Raw genomic sequence first — 27,687 nt, 5'->3', positions numbered from 1 at the left:
ACATGACGCCTGTTCCACATATATTGAGGACAATAGGCATGCCAGCTATTTCAGCCACAAGTCCCATTGCTCTGTAACCTGCAGTAGAAACGGTGATTAAAAGAGTCAAAACTATCCATCCATCTTAATCTTGTTGCGAGTCCATGGTGCGGCAGCCAATCCCAGCTGACTGTGGGTAAAGACACGGTGCTTGCTGGACAGGTCAGCAGTCCATCACAGGGAAAACACAGAGACAGTCATTCACATTGACCATTCAGGGTGACCAATTAAAATTCACATGCATGTTTTTGGATGATGGGAAGAAACTGGAGTACCCAGCAAAAGCCTAGGCATGCACAGTGGAAATGCTCAGCACTGTGCAGCCATTAAGTAGAAAAACCATAAAACTGTCATTTTTAATGGAGAAAACACAGCTGTTGCTCTGTTCCTCTGTTGTTCTGTGCGTGCTTAACATGTGTGTTTGAAGATGCATCTTAATTATAGGCAGAGTTCAAGTGCACACAACAGTGCCTGAGAGAGGGATTCATTTTTTTCCCATTAAAATTGGAAAAGTGTGAATGCTAATGTGAACATTTGCTTTGCAAAGTACACAGATGTATTCATCTGGCTTGGCCCATTAGGGGCTTTTCAGTTACATGCACATGTATTTGTCACTTGTCAGCAGTGATGATTGTGTTGCAGCTGCCTGTCACATTTATTTCTGCAATCGGTCTGATCAAGTATATTTTGTCGGGACAATCTGATCTCAGTGGGAGGAAATATTCCATCAAGTTCAATAAACAACATATAAACAAGGGTTTTGTTTGTTTTGAGCTGATGCCATTATTTTGCATAACTCCATCGTATTGCTTATTGCATTTGTTCCCTTTTCTTGGTGAAGCTGCAAAAATGTTTTCTTTGTAGGTGAATTGTAACCGGAGAGAAGACCATTTAATCTCTTTAGCTTTTCTTTAATTGAACCAATCAATTGGAGCAAGTGGAATCTGAAAAAAAAAAGAAGAAGCTGCTACTTCTTTCTTTCGACTATGAGGTAGTGTCAGTGGGAATTGGTCATTTTTCAGCGGTGGAAGGTTTTCACCATTGCATTTGTGTTTCACAGGTACGAAAAGATGATCAGCGGCATGTACCTGGGAGAGATTGTGAGGAACGTGTTGATGGATTTCACTGCTAAAGGCCTGCTGTTCAGAGGCAAAGTGTCGGAGCGACTGAAGACCCGAGGGATCTTTGAGACCAAGTTCCTGTCACAAATTGAAAGGTGAGTGTTGCACAGTATTGGTTTCAGCATGTCTCCACAGATGCCATCTGCATGAGGAAAGAGTGAGGTGAGAACAGGAAATGTAAAGACAAAGGATTCAGAATGTGACATAAAATAAAATGAAAACAGCAGTGAGACGATTATGCCAGATATCGGCCACTTCTTGAGTCTGTACAGTGATTTTCTCTTCTGTGTGAATGTCAGGCATTCATCACAATATGATATAACGAGTCATGTGGAGCACAGACCAAAGGGAAGTAGACCGGAAATTAGCCAGATAAAGTCCTTCTGATTACATATAGTGCTAAGTGGCAGAGTGGCAGTGGCAAAAAGTAAGTCCTTTAGAGTCGCAGAATACGAAGGCTCAGTGCTTAAATTGTAAATCATTAGGTCCTGGAACATAGGCTGCGTGTTGTTACGATGGCAACACAGAGACAAAAATGTCATGGAATACTTCTATTATTAAAGCACCTTTTGCCAACTGAACTGGCCAATAATATCACGTGGACACAAACAATCAATTAACCTAAATGTTTAATAAAGTAATGATAAATCTGCGTTAAAGAACCACGGACAATCAGCTGGAGTGCATCTCTCTTTCTCTCTCTCTCTCTCTCTCTCTCTCTCTCTCTCTCTCTCTCTCTCTCTCTCTCTCTCTCTCTCTCTCTCTCTCTCATGTTCTCTCTCTCTCTCTCTCTCTCTCTCTCTCTCTCTCTCATGTTCTCATTCTCTCTCTCTCTCTCTCCTCACCCCCCCCCCTCCCTCCCATGTTTCAGCACCCAGCACAAAATCATTGTTAATTTATCCACTCATCAAATGTCACTGTACTTTCAGAAAAGAAAAATCTACAAATAATTTTTTTATTTTTGTAATGTGCCAATCAGATAAGTGCCAGTCAAAATCTGGGAGGTGCCGGATCCTGTTCCGGTAAGATCCGGCCCAAATTAAGCTCTGCCAAGCCTTTACCATTATATAACGATGCATAATAACCATTCAGTGACTCCCGTGTGCACACATGTTATTGTTGAATTAAAAAGTCGCTGAGATGACTGTGTTGTATTTGGCACTATATAAATAAAGTTGAATTGAAATCTCTTCATGCTTGATTAAATCATGTTCAATGTTAAGCTTTGCTGTTGAGGAGTCATTAGTCAGTCATTAGCCCAAGACCGCGATGAAGAAGCAACGTTTTGAAAACAACGTCCATTTACACAGAAACGGCAGAACAGTGAAAATATTGTAACTGTAGTAATGTTATAATCCAGCAGCACAGCAGGAGAATAAGCCAACAGCCAATAGTTAGCCTTGTTTTGCATCACGTGTGCCACAGGCACTGCTTTCTGAAAGATGGCGGAGGCAGCTGCCAAAAGGCCCAGGGGTTTGGGTTTACAGGAGAAAAGAGGTAGGGTGTGCAGGAGGAGTGTTTCGAGGATTAGAAATCCTTGAAACTGCTGAAAAGCTTAAAAGGTCCATTTTCAGTAGCTCTGAGCTGCGTCGTCCTGTAAACCCACACTTAAAAAAAAAAAGAAGGTGTAACCGGGACCTAATTTTTACTGTCCAGGCAGTGCCGTCATTAAGTACTTGTGTTCATTAACCCTTGGATGCACAACCTACCAATACCTACACTCTTCCACACGTGGGGTCAAAAATGAGCCCAATTCAAAATCAATGCGTTTTGGCAATATACCGGGTTGTTATTCTTGAAAATCTTTAAAACAAAGAGTTGCAATATTTTCATATTCTAAGTATTACTCAGAAAACATGTTTGTGACTTGAGACCATTTACATTTTTATTTATTATTTCATTAATTTTAAGAAATTGCAGTTTTTGCATCATGACCCCACTGTTCCACAAGCAGTTCCTATGGAATTTTCTATGAAACTTTAATTCTTAGCAACTCTGACAGTCCCACTTACACATCTGATGTCATCTCTCACATCTGATGCAACTTTGACTGTCAATACTGTCCCACTTAAACATGTGATGTCAGCAATCTCACATCAAATTGATTCAGCTTTTCATTTAAAAGATGTTGAATAATAACAACCTGTGGGGTCATTTTTGACCACACGTGTGCATCTAAGGGTTAAGAAATGAATCCATGTGTGTCCCTCCCGACGCGCCGCTCTGGGTGGAAGAGGTCGATATCCCCCCAGCAGACGATCATCCATCTGTCCTCCCTTGCGAGAACCTCCAAACAAGCTCAAGGAATTAATTATAACTGTTTCTTATGACATAAAGAAAGATCATTTGCATTTAAGGTCACTTTGCATTTTCTTTCCAAATGTGCAAAACTGGAATTTTAAAGGCTCATACACTTTTCTTCAGCACTGTTAATATGCATCATGACTAGATAATAACAGCTGAATGTTAGATTAACTCCTTTATGGTGGAATGATATTACAAACTGCTGAAGATATTTCTCCAATGTTAATAATATTGATGAGATGGCAATGACAGCACATCTAAAATAGATTTGAAGGAAACTTGTCATTAAGCTCAAGAAGCCTGAAGTGAACCTCATCAAATTGTAGCATCGCAGCATCAATGGTTCAGTCGCGCCAAAACCAATCCAATTATCACTGCTTTGATTCAGTTTTATTTTGACCCTGAACTAGATCAGTGGGAAAGAAGATGGATGGATAATAAAACAGCACAGTCATTTCAATGCTCTTTTACAGTAACAAATAAAAAGAACAACAAATACTTCATGGGGAAGAGTAGGAAGCAGGGAAAGGGACGGACTCCCTTTCAATTATAAAACCTCTGCTGTTCTGGTTGGGGGATAGCAAGAGAGGCGACAGAGCAACAAACAGATTGTCATCAGAAGGCACACTATGACAATGTTAGTCATTAAAAATGTATCTGTAAGGCAATTCACATTTACTGCAGTCCTGCAGAAGAGCTGTTGGCTCCATGTAACGGTGACGTGAATATAAAGGAGGTGAAAAACCAAGCAAATCTCAGTGCAGTGAAACCTTTGACTACAAATGAGTCCACTGTGGCCAGAACCAGTCCTGATAAGATTTATTGAATGGGAAAGCGTCAAGCCTAATTCCAAAAATAGAAAGTGCTTGAGAAACTGGGAGCTGGTTCCACATGAAAGGAGTCTGATAGCGGAAACCTCTGACTCCCATTCTACTTTTTTTTAAAGACCTTGGAACCGTCAGGCCCTGTTTGCACAACATATACAAGTGTGTTTGTAAAGCCCCGGTCCCACCGCACACAAGTGCCGGGACGGAGTGGAGCGGTACGGAGCAGCACGGAATAGAGACCCCCCCGGTTGGCTGAGGCACAGACACGGGAGTCTGATCTTTCTGCTCAAACGCAGGAGGCACTCCACTCCGGCGCTGATCGCGGTCCGGCAGCTCAGCGTTGGAACACGGAGGCGCCGAGCTCCGAGCTCCTTTACATCGCTTCCGCAGTCCGTCCCCGCGATAAAGCCCCACTGACCGCGGCTGAACAGAACACTGACCGCCTCTAGGAAGCGGAGCTGCCGGAGCGCGGTCAGCGCCGGAGCCCAAAGCTCCAGACTCCGGTGTCCCGGACGCGCATCAGCGCCACGTCGAGCGCTATGCTGCAAACAGAAAACGCCAACGCGATGCAAAGTCCCGAGCCCCGGTCTCCCCCTGCCTCAAGTCCGCTCTTTCACCACAAATACTAAAGCTGAGCAGCAAAGAAAAGAAAAGGAAAATAAAAACAACCAGAGCAAAGCTGACCACACTGACAGCAGAGGATTCATCCAGCTGACATATTAACATATTGAGGGCGTGTAGTAAATCACTGACCAATCAGCAGACAGCAGCTCAAACTCAGACCCGTTCCATGGTCCTGGTACCCCAACGGAAGGGGAGCGGAAAATTGGCCGCCTTTGGAGCGGTCTGGAGCGGTTTAGACCGCACTCCTGTGGTGACACGCGAACCGGAGTGGTTTAGACCGGTCTAGCCCGGCACTTTTTGTGCGGTGGAAACGGGGCCTAAAACTTTCTTCACTTTTGGGGGGGTGCCATTTGCTTAACACTGGTGTGCAGATCCATTGCATTTGTGAAGTTTTTACACCGGCTCCCAAGGTGGAAAGTTTCTTTCACCGTTGGTGATTCCCTCTGCAGAGACTACCAGAAGGTCACTGAGCGCCGTTACTGTGCACCTGGAAAAACCTGGAAGAACGTATGTAAGACTGCTACATACATCCCGGACAGTCTAATAAACAAACTGCTTGATCTGCACAAACTCCACAAAACAAGGTGGTGGTGACGGAGACCTTTAGATTCCACATCTCAGTGGAGCAGAGGTTACACTTCCTGAGAGTCCTTCAGGACCAGAGGCTGCTGGCAACCTTCTTCAGATCCACCGTTGACAGACAAGAAACCCCTGCAGAGGGTCATAAAGACATTGGCTGCCTGCTGACCTCTGACCTCTCTGGAGGAGATTGCCACCTCCATATGCTTGAAAAAGAAAACACCTCCCACGCTCCTCATCACATCTTTGAACTGTTGCTTTCCGGTAAATGCTGCAGATCAGTGAAGACCCATGTATCCAGACTCTCAACAGTTTTTATCCTTGGGCCATCAGAGCCCTAAATAACCATTGACCTGGACATTGGTGTAAACTAACATGGGGGCTCCTGTCGTGGTATGACTGGCGGTCTGTGTTCCAGCTTTATAGTGCATGTCGGTTGTATTGTGGTTGAGACTCGCCTCTGATTGCATCCAGTTCAATCAATAGTCCATACGGATGCCGGGTGCTCTCCATTTTCTTATTGTTCTCTGCACATGTCTGTGTGGTTTCATTACAAAAACAAGTAACAGCCCCCCCCCCCGGCCTGGTCGCTTCATCATTGTCGCTGTGTCCAAAGCAACACTTTTTTAACAGATTAGGTGTTGTCACGGAAAACGTTGTTGCGTTAACGGGGCCTCAGTAAGCAGAACTTGGAGCACAAAGTGTTTTGCTCCTGAGAAATAGGACTTCAAGATATGATGAAGCCTGGTTATTCAGCATTTCAGGTGTGAAAAGAAGAATTTAAAATTGTCCTCAAGATTTCACAGGGAGCCAATGAAGAGGAGATACGAGAGAGAATTGCTTCAGTACTCTTGCTGCAGCACTGGAGACGTTTTAATCCGTTATTTTGGAAATGCTGGTAATAGATTATTATAATATACCTGTCTCGCATGTTGTCATCCTGTTGATTTGACTTTTCCGGTAAGTACTTCAAACATTAAAAGCCACTCTGAGACGTCTTACACTTGGCTGCTGAGAATCAGCGTCACACGTCAGCCAGTTGGCATCTGGGACTGTAGACTCCAGTCGGCTGGGCCTGCTGGCAGCTCTCTGTAAGGAAGCTCTATAAAGGCTGTGCTGGCTGTTATGTTCTCCATTTGTGCTTGGTCAAATGTGAAAGCATTTGAGATTAGCAGTTGTCTTTTGAGCTGCAAGAAACCTGCGCTTCAAATTTTTCCTCAAGTCTTCTGAATGTCTGAACTGTAGCGAAAGTCCAAATGGGATCAGTCGCATTCGCTACAATTGTGTGAAACATGCAGCCATTGGTTTCTTTCATAAACCTCTGACTTGCATTGTAATAGTAGTAGCAGGCCTCCGTCGGTTGGTGTCGACCGACGTGGTTCCGCCCTCGTTGGCACCTGGTACTGCGGTGGGTCCACGACTGGAGCTGCTTCAGCTGTGAGGCCAATCAGGAGCGGCAGACTCTGCCACAGCGTCCACGCTGTGAGGCAAAGCTGCAGTGACGTCTCCAGGGCGCCAGCCTGGGCAAGATGACGTGGAGAAGCAGCTGTAGCCCATGAAGCATCCCCCCCCCCCCCCCCCCCCCCCCCCCCCCCCTCCCCACACCGCTCAGGGATCTAAAGGACCAGCAGGGGCCGGTACGACTTGGTACCAACAGTTGCGGGAGTCACTCTCCACATTAATGTTGGCAGTCGCCTGTTGCTTCTCAGAGGACGGTTTTTGTAAACTGAGGCTCTGGGCCACTGAAAATGCAACGGCATCCGAGGTGGAACTTTTCAAAAACGATCAGACTCCATGGAAACTGGGGAAAATGCATCTTTACTGTAAACATTCCATTTCCATCTCAGTTGGAGAAAACGCCACTTTTTGAGAACGCTTAGACTCCGTCTCCGTGGAAACGGGGGCGAAGCGCAAATACAAAAACTTCGCTAATAAGGAGGCAGCAGAGGGCAGCATTTTCCTACAATCAACTGTTCAGTCTCAAGCTGCTTTTACGTGATCACTATTTTATCACTGTTTGAATAATTTTTTCTCCAATTGAGCGATCAGATTATCGCATTATATGAATGCTGAAGAAAGTGATTAGATTGATGTGAGTTTTGATGATGGAGATAATATTTCAAGTCGCTGGATCAACATTAATGCTTTGCACTGTGACATTTCTGACAATGCAGACACCATCGCAAATCCATATTTACCCAGAAGGCCGTCTGTCATAGAAATGGATTAATTTTCAAGATTAATCTGGTGAAGCCTGAGCCAGTATAGACGAGGCATGTGACTCCATCACTGACAACGATTCGATATGAATCTCGATACACGACCAGTGATGCGATACATTAGCGATTCATTGAATCCTCTGGCGATACGATACAATTTGATTTGATGGCAATTCAATTCTACACAATGTGATTTGGTGTGATACGATACGATTCAACATGATGTAAAGAAATTATACCCAAAATGGAAACAGAAAATAAGAAGCTGCAATTTCGTATGGTAGTAGAGGCAGAGGATTTATTCTTTATTCAATCTTCATAAGCAGCAGATTTAACAAAAACATTTTGCTTCACTTGATTCTTCTTCTTTTTGTCCTCTTCAAAAGCACAAGACAAAAAACAGGTCTTTTCACAGCGTCAGCATTTGGAACCAGAAAACACATAAGGAACAGGAAGCGGTTCCTCACATTTGGAACTAGTTTTATCACACTGTCACAATGTAAACAGTAAACAGGAAGACAACAACAACAACAGTCACTATCAATGAGGAACTTGAAGTGACACTTTCAATAGTGCAATTTCCACATTACTCTCTGCCAGACACATGCTAAACAAATATAAATAATACTAATAATAATATTACACAATAATGGTTGGTCTTTCACAACTGTTATTTATCTATTATTTGTCAGAAGCAGGTGCTGTAAACAGACGGACTCTCACTGAGTGTCTGACTGACACTGAGTCATATTCAATGTAAATAACACAACAAATTAATAAAAAATAAAATACACTTCTGAAAACATCTGTCTGTAAATACCACTCTCACTGCTAACACCTTGGATTGTTCACCCACTAATAGGGAACGTGAGCTGGGTTAGACCGTCGTGAGACAGGTTACTTTTACCCTACTGATGATGTGTTGTTGCAACAGCAATCCGGCTCGTAATGTCAATACACACACACACACACACACACACACACACACACACACACACACACACAAAATGCATTCTCTGCATTTTGCATTTCAATCAGATGTCAAATTCCTCCACGAGTTCATGATTTCAGGATTACTGTTGCACCAACACATCATCAGTAGGGTAAAACGGACCTGTCTCACGACGGTCTGACCCCAGCTCACGTTCCTGTGCTGTGCTGAACACTAGCATTCTTTAACAAACCGCCTGCGTCTTGTCAAGTTGACCATCGTTATTATAAAAAGCCAAAGTACTTCTAAACGCCTGATTTTAAGTGTTTCGGTGCATCAAAGATCTCCTCTACCTGCTTTATGCTGCTCTGGAGGAACTCCGCGCCGCGGGACTAGCTTCCTACGGCGGCTTCAGGGGAGCACGGACAGCGATGAGGCCTCGGAAACACAGGATAGAATTGAATACAATGTGAAAAAATACAACGTGCAAAACAAATATATTTTTGGACAAAGTACAACGTGAAAAAGTCAATGCAGGCATGATGCAGCGTGCCGTGACCGATGAATCTCCATCTCACCTGTAAATTGCACCGATGCACAGTGTGAAGGGACCGACACACTCGTATTGCGCCCATTTGTATCTTGATACTGATTCATATCGATTCATCTCCACATGCTTAGTATAGACACATCGAGATACACCAAGATGGCTGTGTGTCATTTTGCATTTCTCCTCAAAGAAACCACAATGTTGTCACATCAGATGAATGGATAAATGTTGAATGTTTAAAGTGAGGCTATGGAAGGACGAATGTCTGGGAGGTACAGGGGACCACGGGTCCAAGGGGACTGATGTCATATGAGAAAGCTGTCGGTTATAGAGTCCTCACTCTGTGTCTGAACCAATTTACACCTCACCGTCACTGAATCATGTGAAAGTTATTTCAGCTGGATAAAAAAATAATTGAAGGTGTTGTTGCTATATATTGTTGTAATGTCGCTCTTCAGCTGTTCCATCAAATGACTCAATACATTAATCAGAGGATCACATATTCGTCACAAACGCGGCCCCGTCTCCTCGATCGTTCGCTCATGAAGCTGTTTATTAGATCAGAATTAATGTGAACGATCCAGCCTGTTGTCGACTCCATTCTGTCTTTTTCAAAGGTCACACGAGTTTCCCTGCTGCAAACACTGAGCACATCAAGTGGACGCAGCCCTGCGAGCAGCAGAGCTCCTTTGTGTCTTACGCCTGGAATGTCCTCTGCCCTCACAGCGACCGCCTGGCCATGCGTCAGGTGCGCTCCATCCTGCAGCACCTGGGTCTCACCATCTCCACGTGTGACGACAGCGTCCTGGTGAAGGAGGTGTGCGGCGTGGTGGCCCGCCGCGCGGCGCAGCTCTGTGGCGCCGGTTTGGCCGCCTTGGTGGACAGGATTCGCCAGAACCGCAACCTGAATCAGCTGGCGGTCACCGTGGGAGTGGACGGGACCCTTTACAAGACCCACCCTCAGTAAGATCCAGATGTGCAGTAGAAGATGGTGTAACCGTATTACATAACAGAATCACACTCTCTTGCAGGGCTGCAGGGAATGAACTACCTCTGTACTTGCTCGCAGCTTGTTCCAAACACATTGTTTCCAGTGCTTGAATTGAATTTTCCAAATTGGGGGGGGATCCCCCCCCCCACCCCCCACATGGGGGGAATTATAGACTCTGGCTACCGGAGATGCTCTCGTCTTTCTCGTCTTCCATTCTCTCCTCTGCTTCACTTCTTTCCAACTATGAACACAGAGATTAAATGAACATAATTTATTCAGGACATGACATTAAACACAAAGTGTTCATATTATTAAAATTAGCATCAGATGGATACGGCCAATAGTGTTTCTTTCTTCTTCTTCTTCTTCTCTCTGCATTCTCTGAACTGTCGACATTGCTGTCATTGTGTTGTCTCATTGTCGTCCTCTCTTATGTGCATCTCGTTCTGCTTCATCAGTGTTCTTAATTTGGTGCTCCCTTCTTCTCGTCTCCATGTACGATACTTTGCTTCTTCTTCGGCCTCTCTGCTCCACCTCTTTTCAAAACAAATGTCTGTCTGCTTGCGTTCCCTGAACTATATACATTGCTGTGATTTTCCATGTTCTGTTTTTGTTCCCCAACCTCTCTCTCCTCTTCTTCATCTCCTTCCGCTGTTAAAGTGAAACTCCTCTTGAGGAGGGCCGACCTCTGAAATGAGCATCAGATTCTACTTCCGCCTGTATCTGCCCTGTTCTTAGCACCTCTGCTTCTCCTAAATTTCCCCTAAAACACATATTTCTGTTTTCCTGACCTCGTCTTGCTGTTGTAGCCACCATGTGCTGCTGAGCAGCCCTGAGTAATGTGTCACGTCGATCCGTGCTGCATGCTAGCTAGCTTTGCAGCTCACACAGGAGCAAGGCTAATAAATAATGAAGTAAACAAAAATTGTATACATTTGCAAAAATCCCCCAAAACATTTCATGATGTGATTATGAGGTGTTGTATGCAGGATTTTGAGGGGAAGAAATGAGTTAATCTATTTTGGAATAAGGCTATAACATGACAAAATGTGGAAAAAGTGAGAGGCTATGAAAACTTTCTGGATGCATTCATTTTACTGCTGATTTGAAGATGATCAGGCTGTGCTTCATAGTGCGGTTATCTTTGGCAAAGTGGTATTTATATTGGTTTGAATGAAAGAATTTGTATATCAAAGTATTTGGCTTTTATCCCAAATGAATAAGGAGGAAACATGTGTTTACTGTCGGCTGTCACAATATCAGATTTATTGAACATTTCACTGTATTTTCCACCAAAAGGTTTCATGAAAATTGGCTTTCTGTTCATATTGGAGTCATTTCCCACAGTAATTATTTGGTTTTGTGCAAATATCATCATCTTCATTACGTATACTCTGTCTCATAACAAAGAATAGCTTTAAAGATTAAAAACTAAAGGTGTTATGGCACTAATTTACCACTCGACATGAAATTGAGGTGAATGTGTTTGACTCGCCTGATTTAGATCAGAAACATTAGGTGCAAATCGTCTGCAGATTATCTCAGCATTATGGAATTACCACTGACAGCCTGCTTTGAATATTTGTCCTAATGACTTTGAAAGCTCTCTGGGTTGATTAGCTTTGGAAGATTTTTTTAAAGCCACATATTCACAGAATTAACACAGCAAACATAAACCTGAGCAGAATGAATTCAGTGTTTCGCTCCTTCTTCTCTTCTGCTCTTCTTCCATAGTGCAGCTGAATCTGATCAACTTTGATTGACTTTTTTTTTCCTGTAGTTTCTCCAGCGTCATGCAGGAAACCCTGCGGGATCTGGCTCCTCAGTGTCAGGTGACTTTCCACAAGTCGGAGGACGGGAGCGGGAAGGGCGCGGCGCTCATCACCGCCGTGGCCTGTCGCATGAAGGACAACCAGCAGCACTGAGGAGTGGAGGCGGCGGCGGGCGGGCGGGCGTGCGGGCCCGAGCACTATGACTGATGTCCTGTGACCCACAAATAGTTACTGACATGAATTTAGTCTTTTAGTACTGAAATATTCTTTCAGAGTTATTTTATGTGTAAGTGTGTATCATGGAGTTTAACTGGGACGGTAAACGATGCTTCACCTTTTGTTGACTGTGACTGTTACAAGGTCCAAAGCTCCTTTTCTACACTCCTGTTTCCTATATAGCTCAGGTTTTACTGTGTATCACACAAAGGATTTGTGTGGAGCTTCCAACACGTTTCATGAAATTCTGGAATATGTATTTTAAAAGCGGCTTTAATGTCAGATATCACAAAGTGCCTCACAAGTTAAACAAAACATCCCATTCAGCAGGAGATCGGTGGAAAAGGGAGAATTGAGTTGAGCCAAAAATGTAGGCACTTTTCTGTCATTCTTTGTACTTTGTTTTTACTCTGTGTGTTGTAATCACTTGGAAGAAGGGACAATAAAGAGATTGCTCATGAAATACATGTACAAATTATAATCTTCTCTTGGGAGACAATCTGACGACTTTTTCAAACAGTTTTGGGAAACAATCATTTGGGCTGAAGGAGACACGGTGATGTCCAATATAGAGTATATGAAGGTGTGACTTGGTGATTGAATGCAGCGTGTTCACTGCTCAGCGTGATCAAAATGTTTGACTTGGTACGGGATTAATGCCGGAGTCCCGTCTTGACACAAGCCTCAGTGAGACCAGAACCCCGGCCATGCAGTTGCATCTCTGCTCCAATTCCAAATCCATTGAAGTGAGGAGATTGAGGAGATTTGTGAAAAACAACATCTTCTGGCTTAGTTTTGTTTTGGGGGGTTTTTTCAGTCAACGCTTGAAATGAAACGGTTAATCAGTGTTTGGACAAATTTCTGTCTTGAGCCCCATTTTCAAAATCTAGATTTGTGGGATCAACGCCTGTGCAATTGTAATAAAAAAATTCTTCAAATCTCAACAATCGACATTGTTTTTCCTTTGATTTGGTCCCAGCTCACTATGGGTGAGTTCAGGCACAGGTCAACTCACTGCACATTTTTATCTTCATTACAGAGTGAAGATCATCATTTTTTTTTTTTTTTTAAGTATTTTTTATAAAGCAAATGTTTTATACAGACCATAAAGTACTCACTGTATAATTCTATACGTTGAATCAATGCAGTTAAACTGGATATGCAGCAGTTTTAATCAGTGCATCTAAACCAGAGATTGGGGCCTGATTAAAGTTCTCACAATTTGGCAGATTTTGGTTTTCCTTTGCTCAGTTGCTCCTCTCAGATCTTGTCCAGTCTGAGCTGCATAGAAAACGCTCCGTCTCTCTGTCGTCCTGAGTCTTCACGTTGCTGAGACGTTTGCCCTGCACCAGCACCAGCTTGCTGGAGGCTTCCACACTATTGTTTGTTCTCGTCGGCAGCTTGAGCACACACCAGGATGGCAGGATGTGCTGGTGGTGCCAGTGGAGTTGACATCGGCTGCAAGCGGCTGGAGTTGTGCTGTGTTGACCGGGGCTTGGAGTTCTGCTAAGACGGCCACAATGTTTTCCCCGGGGAGTTGCCGTCTCGGTTGGATCTCTGCCTGCCCACATGCCGAAGTGTCCTTGGGCAAGAGGCTGACCCCCGAACTGCCTGAGTGAATGCAGTGAGAGAGTGAATGGTTGGTGGTGGTCGGAGGGGCCCATGGTGCAAAATGGCCGCCTCGCTTCCGTCAGTCTGCCCCGGGGCAGCTGTGGCTACAGACGTAGTTTACCACCATGGTAGAGTATGGAGTGAATGAATAATGCAATGTAAAGCGTATTTGAGTGCCGAGAAAAGCGCTATATAAAAGCAATGCATTATTATTATTATAATTCACGTCACCAGAGACCGACAGCCTTGTTTTATAAAATCACTCCAGTTTCTAAAGCAATTATAGACGCCATACAGGAAGCCTGTCCTCAACCTGCAGATATGTTATTTCCTCTGATGTAAAAACGCAGTACAACACTTTACCAATCAATCTAAAATCATTAGTATTTATTCAGGAAGAAGTACATTTCTTTTATTAAGTGAATGGATTTCAACATTCAAAATACATTAGTTGTCCTAGAGGGTCAATTTAAAACGCAGAATTCACTTCAATATAACAGCATGTGGGTTCTATACAGTTCCCTTTGGTTTTAAGTGTTTCAAAAATACACAAACGTTCAACTTTTCTCACTTAAAGTGCTGAAATGTTCAAACCAAAGCTTATTCACACATTTGTGGGGGCAGGTGATATTATAAATATAATTATAATACGAATGGCAACAAACTGGATACTGAGTGGGTAATGCAGCCCACTCAGGACTCAGGTGTACCAATTACCGTAAATTCCGGACTACAGAGCGCACCTGATTAAAAGCCGCATGCTCTAATTTTAGAAAGAAAATACATTTTGTTCTTGTACAAGCCGCACCGGATTTTAAGCCGCATGTGTCCCACGTTGTAATATGAGATATTAGCTCAAAAACGTTCATCATGTCTTCTTACTATTGTAAGCGTGTTTTTGTTCTCTCTATTAAGACATAAAAGTGAAAAGAGTAGAGCGGGTGACGTGACAGCCGGCACCTGCGACACGTCCAGGTGCCGGCTGTCACGTCACCCGTCAAACAGAAAGCTAAAGCGCAACATCTATTCTTTTCACTTTTATGTCTCAACAGAGAACCAAAAACACGTTTAGAAAATGAGATATTTACACAGAAAGATATTACACCCGAGGATTTTTGAACTTTTACTTTAATCAGCATGGTAACATAAACAAATACCGTACATATTGCAGATTTTTTCAAACAGTGCCTGTAAATATACGTAGGTATCGGTAACACACAAATTACGTTGCTTATGCCTTTTTACTTAACAGTGCATGAACAACATTCTACTAGGAGATAGCTCCATAACGACTGGTAAACATATATAGCGTCTACTGCAGCCTACCAGGAAAAGTCAATGATGGTCTTCATCTTCCTCCTGCACTGAAACCATCAAAGTCCTCTAATTCAGTGTCCCAATTAAACAGCCTCAGGATCTCGTCGCTCACTTCAGCCTCGTTGTCGCCGTCACTTGAACGCACGCCGTCCTCTTCATCACGCAGCAGTCCATCCTCTTCATCACGCAGCAGTCCATCCTCTTCATCACGCAGCAGTCCAGCCTTTCCAGACCCATTGGTGATGGTGGATGTTTTGACACGGCCAGATTACGTGCTGCAGCTTGATTTCCTTCTTCAACCACCAGATTGATCGCCTTTAACTTAAAAGCCGCATCATATGTTTTTCTTCCATTATTTTCCATGTTGATGAGGGGGAGTACAAATGACCTCTGTGAACTACTCATTCATTTGATTGGTCTATGGTTACTAGGCAAAATCTTTTTCGCCACGAAAAAAACAAAACATGTATTAGCGCACAGTAGTAAAAGCCGCAGTGTTCAAAGTGTGGGGAAAAAGCAGCGGCTTATAGTCTGGAATTTACGGTACTTTATTTATTAGTTCTTCTCTGTGTTGAATACATTTGCATGTTTCAGTCCAATGTCCTTCCAGAAAGAAACACAATACATTTAGAAAGTTTAGCTTTAATCAATAGCTAAACTTTGAGTGGTGAAGTCGTGCTCTTCCCACCAGAATTGCTTTTATCAATGTGACTTTATGAATACCAGTGGGTAGATTTGTTTTGAACAAAAAAGATTGCATTCACTGATATAGTAACAAGGATCATTAAAAAGATAACACCAAGATGAAATGAAAACAAAACACTCAAAATGAATGGAAAAAAACATTTGAGAAATAAAAGCAATCTATATGATAAAAACCAGAATGAGAACATAAAATCTAAAACCCCTAATAATGACTAAAGCGAAGAAATAGGATGAATAAATAGAATAAAGTCCAATGTCAGAAACTGTTATTGAGTTCAGTGGCGGCGGAGGGAATAAATCTGTTTTGTAAAACTCTGTCCAGCACCTTGGGGCTGAAAACCTTTCAAAGTAATTCACCTCAAGGTTGGGAGTGAAGGAATATACAAGTTACACATTTGATTTCTGTGGGACAACAGAACACATTGTATTCACTTGTGTTTCTACACAGCTGGGATTTCTCCCACTGCTCAAGTTGGGAATAACAAAGCTATACATTCATGTTCAGGGACATTCCAAGTTGGTTGGCGATGTCTGTGACTCGAGGCAAAATAAAAAAGTAAAAAAACCAATGTATCAGCGAAGGTGCAAGTTGCATCTCAGTATCTCACCCGCCCAGTGCCTGCTGGTGATCGTAGATAACCACGAATAAATACCACAAGTCTCAACCATCATCTGGTCGAGGACCAGAAAGCCGATCTCAGGTTATCGACGGGCGAAGTCGGGATAGTCGGATACACACCCAAGTCACCGGTGTGTTCCAGGACAATCACATGCACTCGCATTCAAACCTACAGGCAGTTGAGAGTCCAGACTGATTCATTACTTCACCTCAAATGCTCATTTCTGGACGGTCAGAAGAAGCCAAACACTTCTCGCTATGAGGTAAAGTCACCGCCCTGAGGCCACCAGAGGTTCATCGTTTTAGTTACTTGATCTTTTTCAGCTTTACGGCTGCGTGTTTATATTTCTTGCACACTTTCTGTGACATTTCCTGGAGGACTCAAATAGGTTATGTGGTTGATACATGGCCAGATACAGACCATTACATTTCCTAAGTGTATTGACCTTTATTTGAGTTTTTCTATCTAACAAATATAAAGGAGAGGAAAAAGAATCCTAGTCAAGAAACTCCAGGGAATCCAGACTCAGGTGGCAGCTTTCTGGATGGACAGTCTGGATCAAAAGGAAGGGCCAGAGAACTACAGACTATATATTAATTTATATCAGATATCAAGCGAAGACATTATGAGATGAGGAGGCACAGATCATGAACGTCCAATTCGACTGTTGGAGATCCTGTGGGGAAGAACAGGCTTCATAAAAGAGACATTTGGTAAATGTGCCCCGGTGGCATCTGATAAATAAAGAGAAAAGCCCGAGTGTGGGCGAAGGGATCAGTTGTCTCGACAAAAGTCATGTGTCGCTCATGGATCAGCTCTAGAAAATGACCATTTTAATGTATCCCATTTTTAAACAAGTTGTAAATTGCTTTGAGGCTGATGGTAACCAGTGGAAAGTCAAGAGTTAATCACTCATTTCAGTCTCAGTGTGTTAGTTTAGCTTAGATTTATTTTCCACCTGTTGCTCTGCGGGTGATGTAACTTCATTCATGTCGATAGATTATTGAATCCTTCCTCTGTCAACATCACTGAGCAGAACAAGGGGGGGTCGGCCAGAGGAGAGACTGTGGCCACATTGACACGTACTGAGCTAATTACAAAAACAGACATTTCATCGTCTATGTTTACAAAAAAAAAAAAAAAAAAAAAAAAAAACTTTCCACGGACCTGCACATACGCCTGCTTCAGAACTATTATGAGCAGCCAAACCTGTAGGGGGCAGTGTAACAAGAAGAATGAAGCCATGATAGCCAATCAAAGTCCTGGATAATACACGTCACAAATAACTGTTCTTTCAGCAAAACATTCGATTGTTTGGACCAATTAAATGTGAAAAAATGTGGCCGTAGAATAAAACAGAAAACGTAAAAACACTTGCAGCGTTCACAGGATCCATTATCATCACAGCAAACTGTAAACACAATCGCACACTTCCGTTGCATATTGTGATGTAAATCTCAAGACACTGAGTTTCTAAATCTTCATTGTGGCCAGAGATGAGAGCCTTATTAAGAAAATAATGGCAAATTTGCAGAAGTCTGGGAGAAGTTCCTAACAGACCAAGGAGTGTAACGTAATATTTATACCGTATTTGACGTGCATGAACCAAAATTAAATTTACAGTGCAACATCCCTGACTGGGAAAAAAAAGTTTCCCGAAAGAGTATTTATTTATTTATTATTTTATTTATTAATTTATTGATGTTGGCTTTACTGTATTTTTGCTCAATGTAATATTCATTTTATTGTTCTCATTTTGACCAATTTGACCTAATCCCAATACTATTTCTGGCATATTTTGTTTGTGTTTCTCTCTTTTCTTACCAATTCTCTGTGCCTGATGAAATCAATATCATTTTGGTTTAATGTATTTTATGTTTCTATGTTATGGGCTTATATGAGGGAAACAATACAAATAAAAATGAAAAAAGAAGTTCCATTTTCAAAAAGTTGCTTTTTGACTGGCTCTGGGCACCGTTGTCATGTGAACAGACACCCAAACTGCAACAAAACCGTTTGCTTTTTTGTGGCACAGATCAAGAATCTGTGCCAATTCTATTTAATGTGTTTGTCAAGTAATATTTTGCATTGAGGAAAAAAACTAAAATAAATATCCATATGGTCCAAAGAGTTCTTCAGATGTGTGACAAAGTACGCCAGTCTGTGAATAACGGCGTCAGAATGGAAGCCGTAGGAACCTGTTGTTTTTTTCCTAAAATGGTTAAAGGATGTAATACGAAGTCAAAAGATTGACCGTCTCATGATAGTAACATGTCAAATGCTAAAATGCTCTTACTGATTGCAGTTTGGTGTCTTTGATGGAGCCGATAGACCAACATTCCACATCAGTAGAAACCATCTATTTAGAAATATATACCACATGATGCTTTGATTTGGCACCGCAGAGATTGCTTGTATGTTTCCAGGAAAGTGTGAACTAATTAGTCTCAGAGGTGAGTCATTCCTGAAGCAGACGACAACTGAACATTTCCATAATATGCAGTCTAATTAGTGTTGGTGGACATGGCTTTGTTTGTTCTGAGGCGGCAGTGCTCGGAATGGGCCGAGAAACATGAAGGACAAATCAGTGAATTGCTTCACGTAAGCATGTGGATCAAACTCAGCTTGTTTTCACCCACATGCTTCCACTTTGCTAATTCTAAACAAGCCTGCACCTTTTGAGAAATTGCAGCAAAGGTTTTCAAAAACCCAACATGTGCCACATCTGTATGAAATGGTCGTAATGCTGCAGATTAACTGTAATTTCCACTATGCAGTCCCATCAAAGACCTGCCATGTCTTGTCCATGTGTCCTGCTGTCTCTTCTCGCCTGCAGCAGATCGACTCAGATTCTTCATACAAACGGGATTTTGGTTCATGTTGACCTGACAGCGTCACATACTTGCTGCTCATCTGTGAAACTCAGGCATCAACTAAGCATGTCAGTCCCAAAGAAGTACTGCACAGTGGATCATTTCTCTTTTTCAGATCATCCGCTTTAAACCCGAGAGACGGTCCTGGCTTAAACCCCCAGTCGATGAGCAGTTTCTGAAATACTCACACCATCTGGCACTAACAACTACGCCGCCTTCAAAATCCATTTGATCCAATGTTGACATGTCTGGACACACTGAGCAGCTCTGCCGTGTCCTAACGGGGATTTGAGCAGGTTTAACATCCGGTCCAGCTTTACACCGCTGCCACTCCATCACTACCCTGAACAGGATGAAGTCATGCACCTGAGGGAGGAACACATGAACAGAGAAACCTCAGGAAGTCGCCAGTGGTGAGTTTCTATTGGGGCTGGGCGATATGGCCTTTTATCAGTAGCTTGATATTCTTAGGCCAGATCACAATGCACTATATATATATAGATATATATATATATGCATCAATCACACTAGTGTGACTACATTAAAACATTCATTCTATACTACAGTAATATATGATAATATTTGGATGCAATAAGGAGGAAATCACAAGAAAATAAATTTTGCCAAAACAGTTTATTGAAAATCACAATCATGAAATTGTCAGTTTGTCTTTTCTTCTCTCACTTGGATGAACAACGCAGGTCGAGCTTGTCAGGAAAACGTTTGTCACCAGGCAGATTACGTCGTAGGTCAAGTGTGTTGATGAGTTTTCTGAATCCAGACTTCTCAACCACACTATCGGAGACCAGGTCCCCACCGTGTCTCCTGCTCTGTAGCAGGTCACCGCCACGGTATTTTTGTCATATTGGCCTGGAAAGGAAGATGCCAGGCTCAATGGCGTCGGTGCCGGTTGCTTCGGCTTCTTAGTTGTGGAAGCGGCAGGAGATGTTGACGTCGTAGCTTCAGAACCTCTTCATTTTCTTGTGGAGCATTTTTAAATGGTGATATAAATGTATTGCGCTGCTCCGTTTTGTGGCAACACTACATAATAATCATAATCATATTTTACACAACACTGCTGTTGGTTCAACATCTTCCTTCTTGAATTCAAACTCCCGCAATATGCATCGACAGAGCACCGATAGGAGTTCTAATTAAATACCATTAAGCCAAAATCATGCTAATCCAGCAGCGATTCTGGAGGTTCGTTGGGAACCTTTAGACCAGAACACCATCCACTGCTCAACAGAAGCGATTTCAAGCTTTTGTTGAAGTAGAAGTGTCATGTAACCAGCTCAGCACAATAAAGAAAATGAGTCTCTCGCCATCAATAAGCTCTGATCCTACATTTTCCTTCATTTCAGAGTACTATTTTTTTACAAAGAAGTCCTTTTGCTCTGCGATGTTGACAAGTAAGATTAATGTCAGTGTTAAAATAGAGCTTTTCTTTTATGTCTAAATTGCTTTAAATGTGTGAAACTCAGAACTTTTTCTGAGGCGGCAGGACTGAGAAGTTAATGGATTTCAGCAATAGCGAAGTGCTTCAATCGGTGCACTTTATTTCCAATTACACCGTCAATCCTAATCAAGTGATGACTTGATGAAACAGCAGGAGAAAAACAGTGGGATTTGATAGCTGCAAGGCGATAAGAGCAGCTTTAGAAACAAGGCTTCAGAAGGACAAATACCGCAGTGGGATTTTGCCGATGGGCAATTGACATGACGAGTAGGATTTTTATAATGTCACTCTTCTCCGATTTGCCAGCCGGCTGCCGTCTGGAAACTGAAGCTGTGTTGTATTGTTTGCAGGCAGGTGCTGCACAATGAGCAAGTATCTCCACTTAAGTGGATCTTTTTTCTCAACGCATCAAATGAAAAGCAGTTTAAACATTTCATCTTGAGCTGAGGAAATGTCAGAAATGCTTTTTGATCCAGAGAAAATGTAGCTTACATGGTTGTGAATGTCTTCTAACATAAGGTCAGCAAAGTGGCTGTGCTATAAAAATTTATCCACATACAGTATGTAGGAACAGTTGGTTGGCAAGTGGGATATTTAAAGTAAATGTTTTAAAATGTTAAAATTGGAGAATGCTGTGATTTCAACCCATGTTGAATATTGTGTATGTGGAGGTTGCAGAGAATTGAGCGTCACATCGACCTGAACAGATCACCAACCTGTCGTCCTCGTAGAAGATGATCTGTCTATATTACAAAATGTCTCCATGACCTTCTCGCGTAGACACACTGTGAACTCAGTCTCTCTGTCACAAATATGCAGCTGACTCATCTTCACATTGTTACGTGTGATGAACCGGCGTCATCGATCACGACACCAAGGTGCCGGTCGCTCAGAGTGCAGCATCTGAAATATGGACCTGCTATCATCATGCAAAGCAGCATGACTTTTAAACACCACGTTAGAAATCTGTCCCAGGAGATCGCTGACTGTCCCTCAACGATGGAAACAGCATTAAATACAAAGCCGCCGGGTTGTGATCGATGTTAAAATATCTCAAAATAATTGAATGAGTCGTGGAATCCAAATCGTGAAAAAACATGATCGGAATTCTCTACTACTTTTGTGATGCAGGAGTATTATTTTTTTAATCTGCAGCGAGACAAGAGACACTGAAATTATAAGGGAACAAAGGAAGTATGATAATTGTAGGTTGGTAAATGTAGGTTTTAGTTCTGTCGTTTTGACACTTATGTGGTTTAATGAGGACCAAAACCGGCCCACAAGAGGCTCTACTCCAGCCATACCATACCGTCAAGCAAATGGCAAAAATGTCAAAGAAAACACATTTTTGAAAACATTCCTTTATCAGGGTGAGTTTGTAAAAACACTCACAGTGCAACTGTTATAAGAGACTTTTTTGGGGACATTTCACTATTTTTAGTACCAGAAGGTTTCATTAAATTTAGCTACATATATAGAGAGAGAGATTGTAGTTGTTTATGACAATATTTTACACACTCAATATGAAATAAAGGTGTTTGTGGCCCCGAAACTAAAATGTCCTTGACACTCCGGAACACTGAACATCAGACTTATTTCAGATGTTCTGGGAGGAAATTACACTGCGCAATAAGATTCCCATTGTGGAAAAATGTTTACGTCGTTGATCATTTGAGTGCGTGTGAAAAGCAGCTGTGCTCACGCAGCTTCTGCAGCTACACCTGGAGCAGGTAGCCCGCCATTGTTGCTGTTGCTAAGTGACATCATGGCGAGGGCCGGGGGCTGGGGCGACGACATCATCATCGTTTTCAGCAAATGTCCGTCCACACGTCAAAGCCGACGTTCCCTTCAGAGGACCCCGTGTGAAGTGACACTGCATCATCGCCATTGCAGAAAAGTTTCATGGGATCATTTTTTAAATAATATCCGCTTACAAAGAAACAGCAGAAATGCTGAAATATAAATAAGTCAGTATAGTTTTCATGTCGGGCCACTTGTGAGTGCTGCTGTTAGTTTTTTGGAACAAACACACACACACACACACACACACACACACACACACACACACACACACACACACACACACACACACACACACACACACACACACACACACACATGCAAAGACAACGATATGCTACAAACATTAACAATAAAAGAACACAGGCTTTCTAGTGGACAGACGACCAAGACGGGGTTCAAGGTCTTGTTTATGCTAAATGTTACACGACAGCGGTGCTCGGCACTTTTGAAAATGGCTTCCAAGATGGAACTTTTTGAAAACACTCCATCTCCGTGTGCAAGATCGAAAATGCAACTCTTTTTCTGAGAAACGCTGCTACTGTGCTTTGACTCCGTCTCCATGGAAACAGGAGAAAACACAACGCCTTTCATAAAAGTTGTGTTTTCTCCTGTTTCCATGGAGACGGAGTCAAAGCGCAATACTGACGTGGACGGAGGCTGGACGTTAACGAGATCACAGTTTTGGATTGACTGCATGATGTGAACGTATGTGTGATTAAATGAGTATGAGAAAACAAAACAAAAAACAAAATGAATAAACTGCTGCTGATCACTGCCTCTGGCACCATGTTGGTACATATTTAACCTTTGACCTTCATTCTTTGTTGTATTTATATCTGACTCACTGTTTTATTATCAAATTTTTACTATTACTGCTATTTATTTACCAAGAGATGTAGTTGTTGTTGTATTATTTATCAATTTTATTTATTTGCACTGCCTCCTCTAAGCTACCATTTATTTGCCCCACGGGGAGAAATTAAGTATTTCATTGATTGATTGATTGATTGAATAAGGGGGCGGGGTTTCCTGGCAATTATCTTTTTATGCAGGAAAATTACGAAACTAGTGTATTTTCTTAAATATATATACTGTCATTTTCACACACACACACACACACACACACACACACACACACACACACACACACACACACACACACACACACACACACACACACACACACCGAGAGAGCAGCAGCTTGGTGGATGCTAGTCAGCCAACATTTTTTTTTTTTTTAACAAATGAAACATTTCAAATCAATTAATTAAATGAACACATTATTTTTGACATCACCCACGGACAGAAGAAAAATAAGTTTGACTTTCATGAGTTAACAAAATGCATAGACAGAAGATGACAATGTTTATTTCTGCTTTTGACGCATAAACAAAGGTCTACCTGGTGCAGCTGCTGAATTGTACATTTTGTAGCCGAACAACAGCATCAAACAAAATATGTTTTCTGCATTTACAGCTCTCCAGCTATGTTTTGCCCGGAAAGTGGATTTATGTTTTCCTTCACAAAGCCTTTCATCTTTTCTTTCTCTCTGATTCTATCTATATTCAAGGTTTTCAGAAATGCTGTGAGGCACACACCTTATTGTCATGGTTGCCTGATACATGAATTTTTCTGGTGTGATGGTGAACTGTAGTACTTGCTCAGTCTGCAGCTTTATTTATTTATATTTTTCTTCACAGAGATGAAAGAGAGAGGTGGTGTGGGGGGACAACAGACAATACCATTGTTAATGCTGTATCACCAAACTGTTGTCAGATCAAATAAAATTGAGCAGCACTCTAGATCAGTGGTTCTCAACCTTTTTGGGGTCCTGGACCCCCTGCATATTTAAGATCCACCCTGAGGACCCCCGCTCCCACCCCTGTAAATGTCATTGGACAGGGCTCCTCTATTATTTCCCCCCGAGGACCAGAATCAGTCGAGCAGTCCAAACCAAGGGCCGGAACAGTCTCAGGTTGTTTGCACTATGTCAGTAAAAGTTGTTTTCATTGCAGATGTTTTAGCTGATGTGACTATTATTACTATTATAGTTGTTGTTATTATCATGATTAGTATGAGTAGTAGTAGTCAAGGTGGTTTTAGTAATAATTTAAGCCTGGGATTTTCAATGCTTGTTTTGAGGGTCACATAAAAAAGCACTCTTGAAAAAAGTAAGTGTAAAACCAACTATCTAATTATTTACACACTGAGAGACAGAGACAGAAACATAGGGAGAGATTTACAGTTCGTTAAATCCTCCACTCTTCTTGTCGCAGTATTATTCAACAGCGTGCAGTTGTCATCCACCCATCCTGCTGTAGGAAAAAAGCACTCACCAAGTTTCTATTAAAAATCAATAATTTATTTAAAAACCAAAAATATTCTCCTTGGTTGACTTTCGTCCAAAAGACAAATGCTCATGAAGAGGCTTGATGAGGAGGAGGAGACATCCACACAATAATTATTATCAATGAATCAAGAAAAACAATAATATTTCAAATAATATTTCTTATCATTACACAAGTTTGCACTAATTTGACTCAATTGGCTCTAAGAGTCTATCTAAGTTGCTTACAGTCAAAGCTAAGGCAATAACCTGGATTGGTTTTGAAAAAAAAAAGCTTGTTTTGTTCATTGACATGTGTTGGACTCCCACCCACTTTAGTTTAGAGAGAAAAAAACCAACACATTATGTGAGTCAGACCTTGTTGGAAAACTTTCTAGAGAGGAAATGAGTTCTTCAGAGATAGAAATCAAAAGAAATATAAAGGTATCTGTAATGTTCTATATATAGTAAAGTTGGATTGCAACTTTTCTCACTAATTGGTAACAATAAAGCTGCTTTACCACACAAATAGTGATACAAGAACAATAGTTGTAATGGGGGAAGTATGTATCTAATATAGGCTCATGTGGGTGGACTGACGTATCAATATTATACTGTAAGTATCCAAACCTCTGAAACTTATCCACATTGTGTCATTTTACAATTGGGATATTGGGATTCTATGTGATGGACCAACACAATGTGAAGTGGAAGGAAAATTATATATTATTATTATTTTTATTTTTTTACTCAAACTTAGTGTTTAGACTTTATAATTGGGCTACAAGTCACCACAAACGATCATTTCTGAAAACTCTGGCCACAGTGGAGATTTAGAAAAACTCTGTGGGTACACCCAAATAGTCCCTCCTATCTCCTTTCCTATCCACTTCTCCTTAACACCAGAAGAGTTTAAGTGGCAGCCATGATAAAGAGTGTTGGAATTCTCACTAAGCTAAGGAAGTAGGCTCAATGCTTCCTTTCGAGCCTCCTTTAGCCTAGGAAACACTGATGCTTCCTTTAGAACCTCCTTTTCGCCTGGGAAACACTGATGCTTCCTTTAGAGCCTCCTTTAGCCTAGGAAACACTGATGCTTCCTTTAGAACCTCCTTTAGCCTAGGAAACACTGATGCTTCCTTTAGAACCTCCTTTAGCCTACGAAACACTGATGCTTCCTTTAGCCTACGAAACACAGATGCTTCCTTTAGCCTAGGAAACACTGATGCTTCCTTTAGCCTAGGAAACATGACTGAAAACGGAATAGATTTTGTCAGTTACCAAAGTAACAATCTGCCTCGAACAACTTGAAGTCTAAAACCAAGATCCCAACAAGGAATGTTCTGGATTTTGTAAAATGAACAAGTTTTTGTGCCGCCGACTTTCAATTTGACTGGTTATCTATTCACCTGGCAGCTGTTTACCTTTTGTTCCTCATTTCCTTTTATTTATATTCAAATCTTGTGATATTTGACATGACATCAGCGGTTCAAAGGGAAAAGTGGTAGAAATGCACTTTTTGTATTCCATTTTCGGAAATGTGTCAGTTTTTCACCGCGGCAGACATCACGAAGCTTCACTGCCGTCCGATTATTTTTACACCACCTAGTGGAAGTGTGGTCAGATTGTCCAAACAACGTGATCACTTTTCCTAACTCCTATAGGAAGTCTTGTAACACGTTTCCTTAACTCCTTTAGGAAATCTCTATGGATGATGTCACAGGGTTAAGGAAAAGTGGATAGGAAATAAGATAGGAGGGACTATTTGGAAGCACTACGTGCCTCTTTTGAGGTTGGCGGAGATTTACATCACAAGTCATGGCGTTTTTTCAAGGATTCTGATTTGCAATCATGGCTTCATGTTTCTTGTTACACCGCCCCCTCGAAGATTGTCCTGCAGAGTTTTTCTAAATACCCAGGTACGTGTAAATGTGGACTTATTCTTTAGTCTTTGTAGAAACTGTAAGAAGTGAAGAATTATACAGTTGCCAGATTTTGCCTGCAGAATGATAATATTTAAATCTTTTCATCTGAAATCAAACATGTGTTGATTGTTTATGAATGCAGGAGTGTAAAAAATTTGAATATTTCTCCCATTCAGTGTCTGCAGGTAGAATATTTGCTGATATATCAACTAAATCCATGTTGAAACCAGGACTTTTTGTTCAATCTGCGCAGAACGAAACAGCCACAGAGGGTCTGAGTGTGTTTGTTGTTTTTAAACATCTGCCACCAAAACATGCTGAGATTGAGGGTCAGCAGAAAGTATGCGTGAGATGATCTATACTTTTTTGTGTATCCACAATTTGCATTTAAAATATACATGCATTCCTCGCCCCACATTTCTATTACACTTCCAGATGAAACTGCATTATCATCCAGGCAGTGGCAGTCCAGACAAAGACAACATTTTGTTTAAATTGTTTATTCAATAACGTGTATAAGAAGAAGAAAAGAAAAAACGGCATCACAACACAAGACAGGTAATCCATTGGCCTTTTCACACGTAACAAAGAGTGCTGCCGGCTGTCTGAGCCGCTTATAGAATTAATGTGTGCCTCAAAGTGGAAAAACACAACAAACAACCCGCTCAGGCTGTTAAGCGTACAGGTTTTGCATTAGGTGCCGGTTTGCTTATAACAACTGTGGGACACTTCAGTGCAGCAGTGTTACACCAGATGTTCGAACAATCGAGACGTATTCCACTCTTCAAAGTTTATTCTCACCACAGGCGACAATAAAATCAGGTTAAGTTGTTGTTTTCCTAATATGTAACCATCCAAGCAGTGGCTGTTGACCGAAG

At 41.8% G+C, this 27,687-nt stretch overlaps 1 protein-coding gene across 3 annotated transcripts in view; it reads left to right on the top strand.

Annotated features, from left to right (window-relative positions):
* The window catches only part of hk2 (hexokinase 2), a 67,789-nt gene extending 54,716 nt beyond the window's left edge, over nucleotides 1-13,073 (top strand). For 2 of the 3 annotated variants that reach the window (XM_080499835.1, XM_080499834.1), the window contains 3 exons: nucleotides 1,100-1,255; nucleotides 9,921-10,157; nucleotides 11,966-13,073. In XM_080499835.1, coding sequence (XP_080355961.1) covers nucleotides 1,100-1,255; nucleotides 9,921-10,157; nucleotides 11,966-12,110 — 538 coding nt within the window. In that variant the 3' untranslated portion in view covers nucleotides 12,111-13,073. Of the gene's footprint in view, nucleotides 1-1,099; nucleotides 1,256-9,811; nucleotides 9,901-9,920; nucleotides 10,158-11,965 lie in introns of those variants that run through there. The other variant, XM_080499836.1, reaches the window with a different exon arrangement.
* The last annotated feature ends 14,614 nt before the right edge of the window (nucleotides 13,074-27,687 follow it).

Source organism: Blennius ocellaris, assembly GCF_963422515.1.
Source record: "Blennius ocellaris genome assembly, chromosome: 7".
In the NCBI taxonomy this organism is placed as follows: domain Eukaryota; kingdom Metazoa; phylum Chordata; class Actinopteri; order Blenniiformes; family Blenniidae; genus Blennius; species Blennius ocellaris.
Note: the sequence above shows the minus strand (reverse complement) of the source record. Positions and strands in the feature narration are given on the sequence as shown.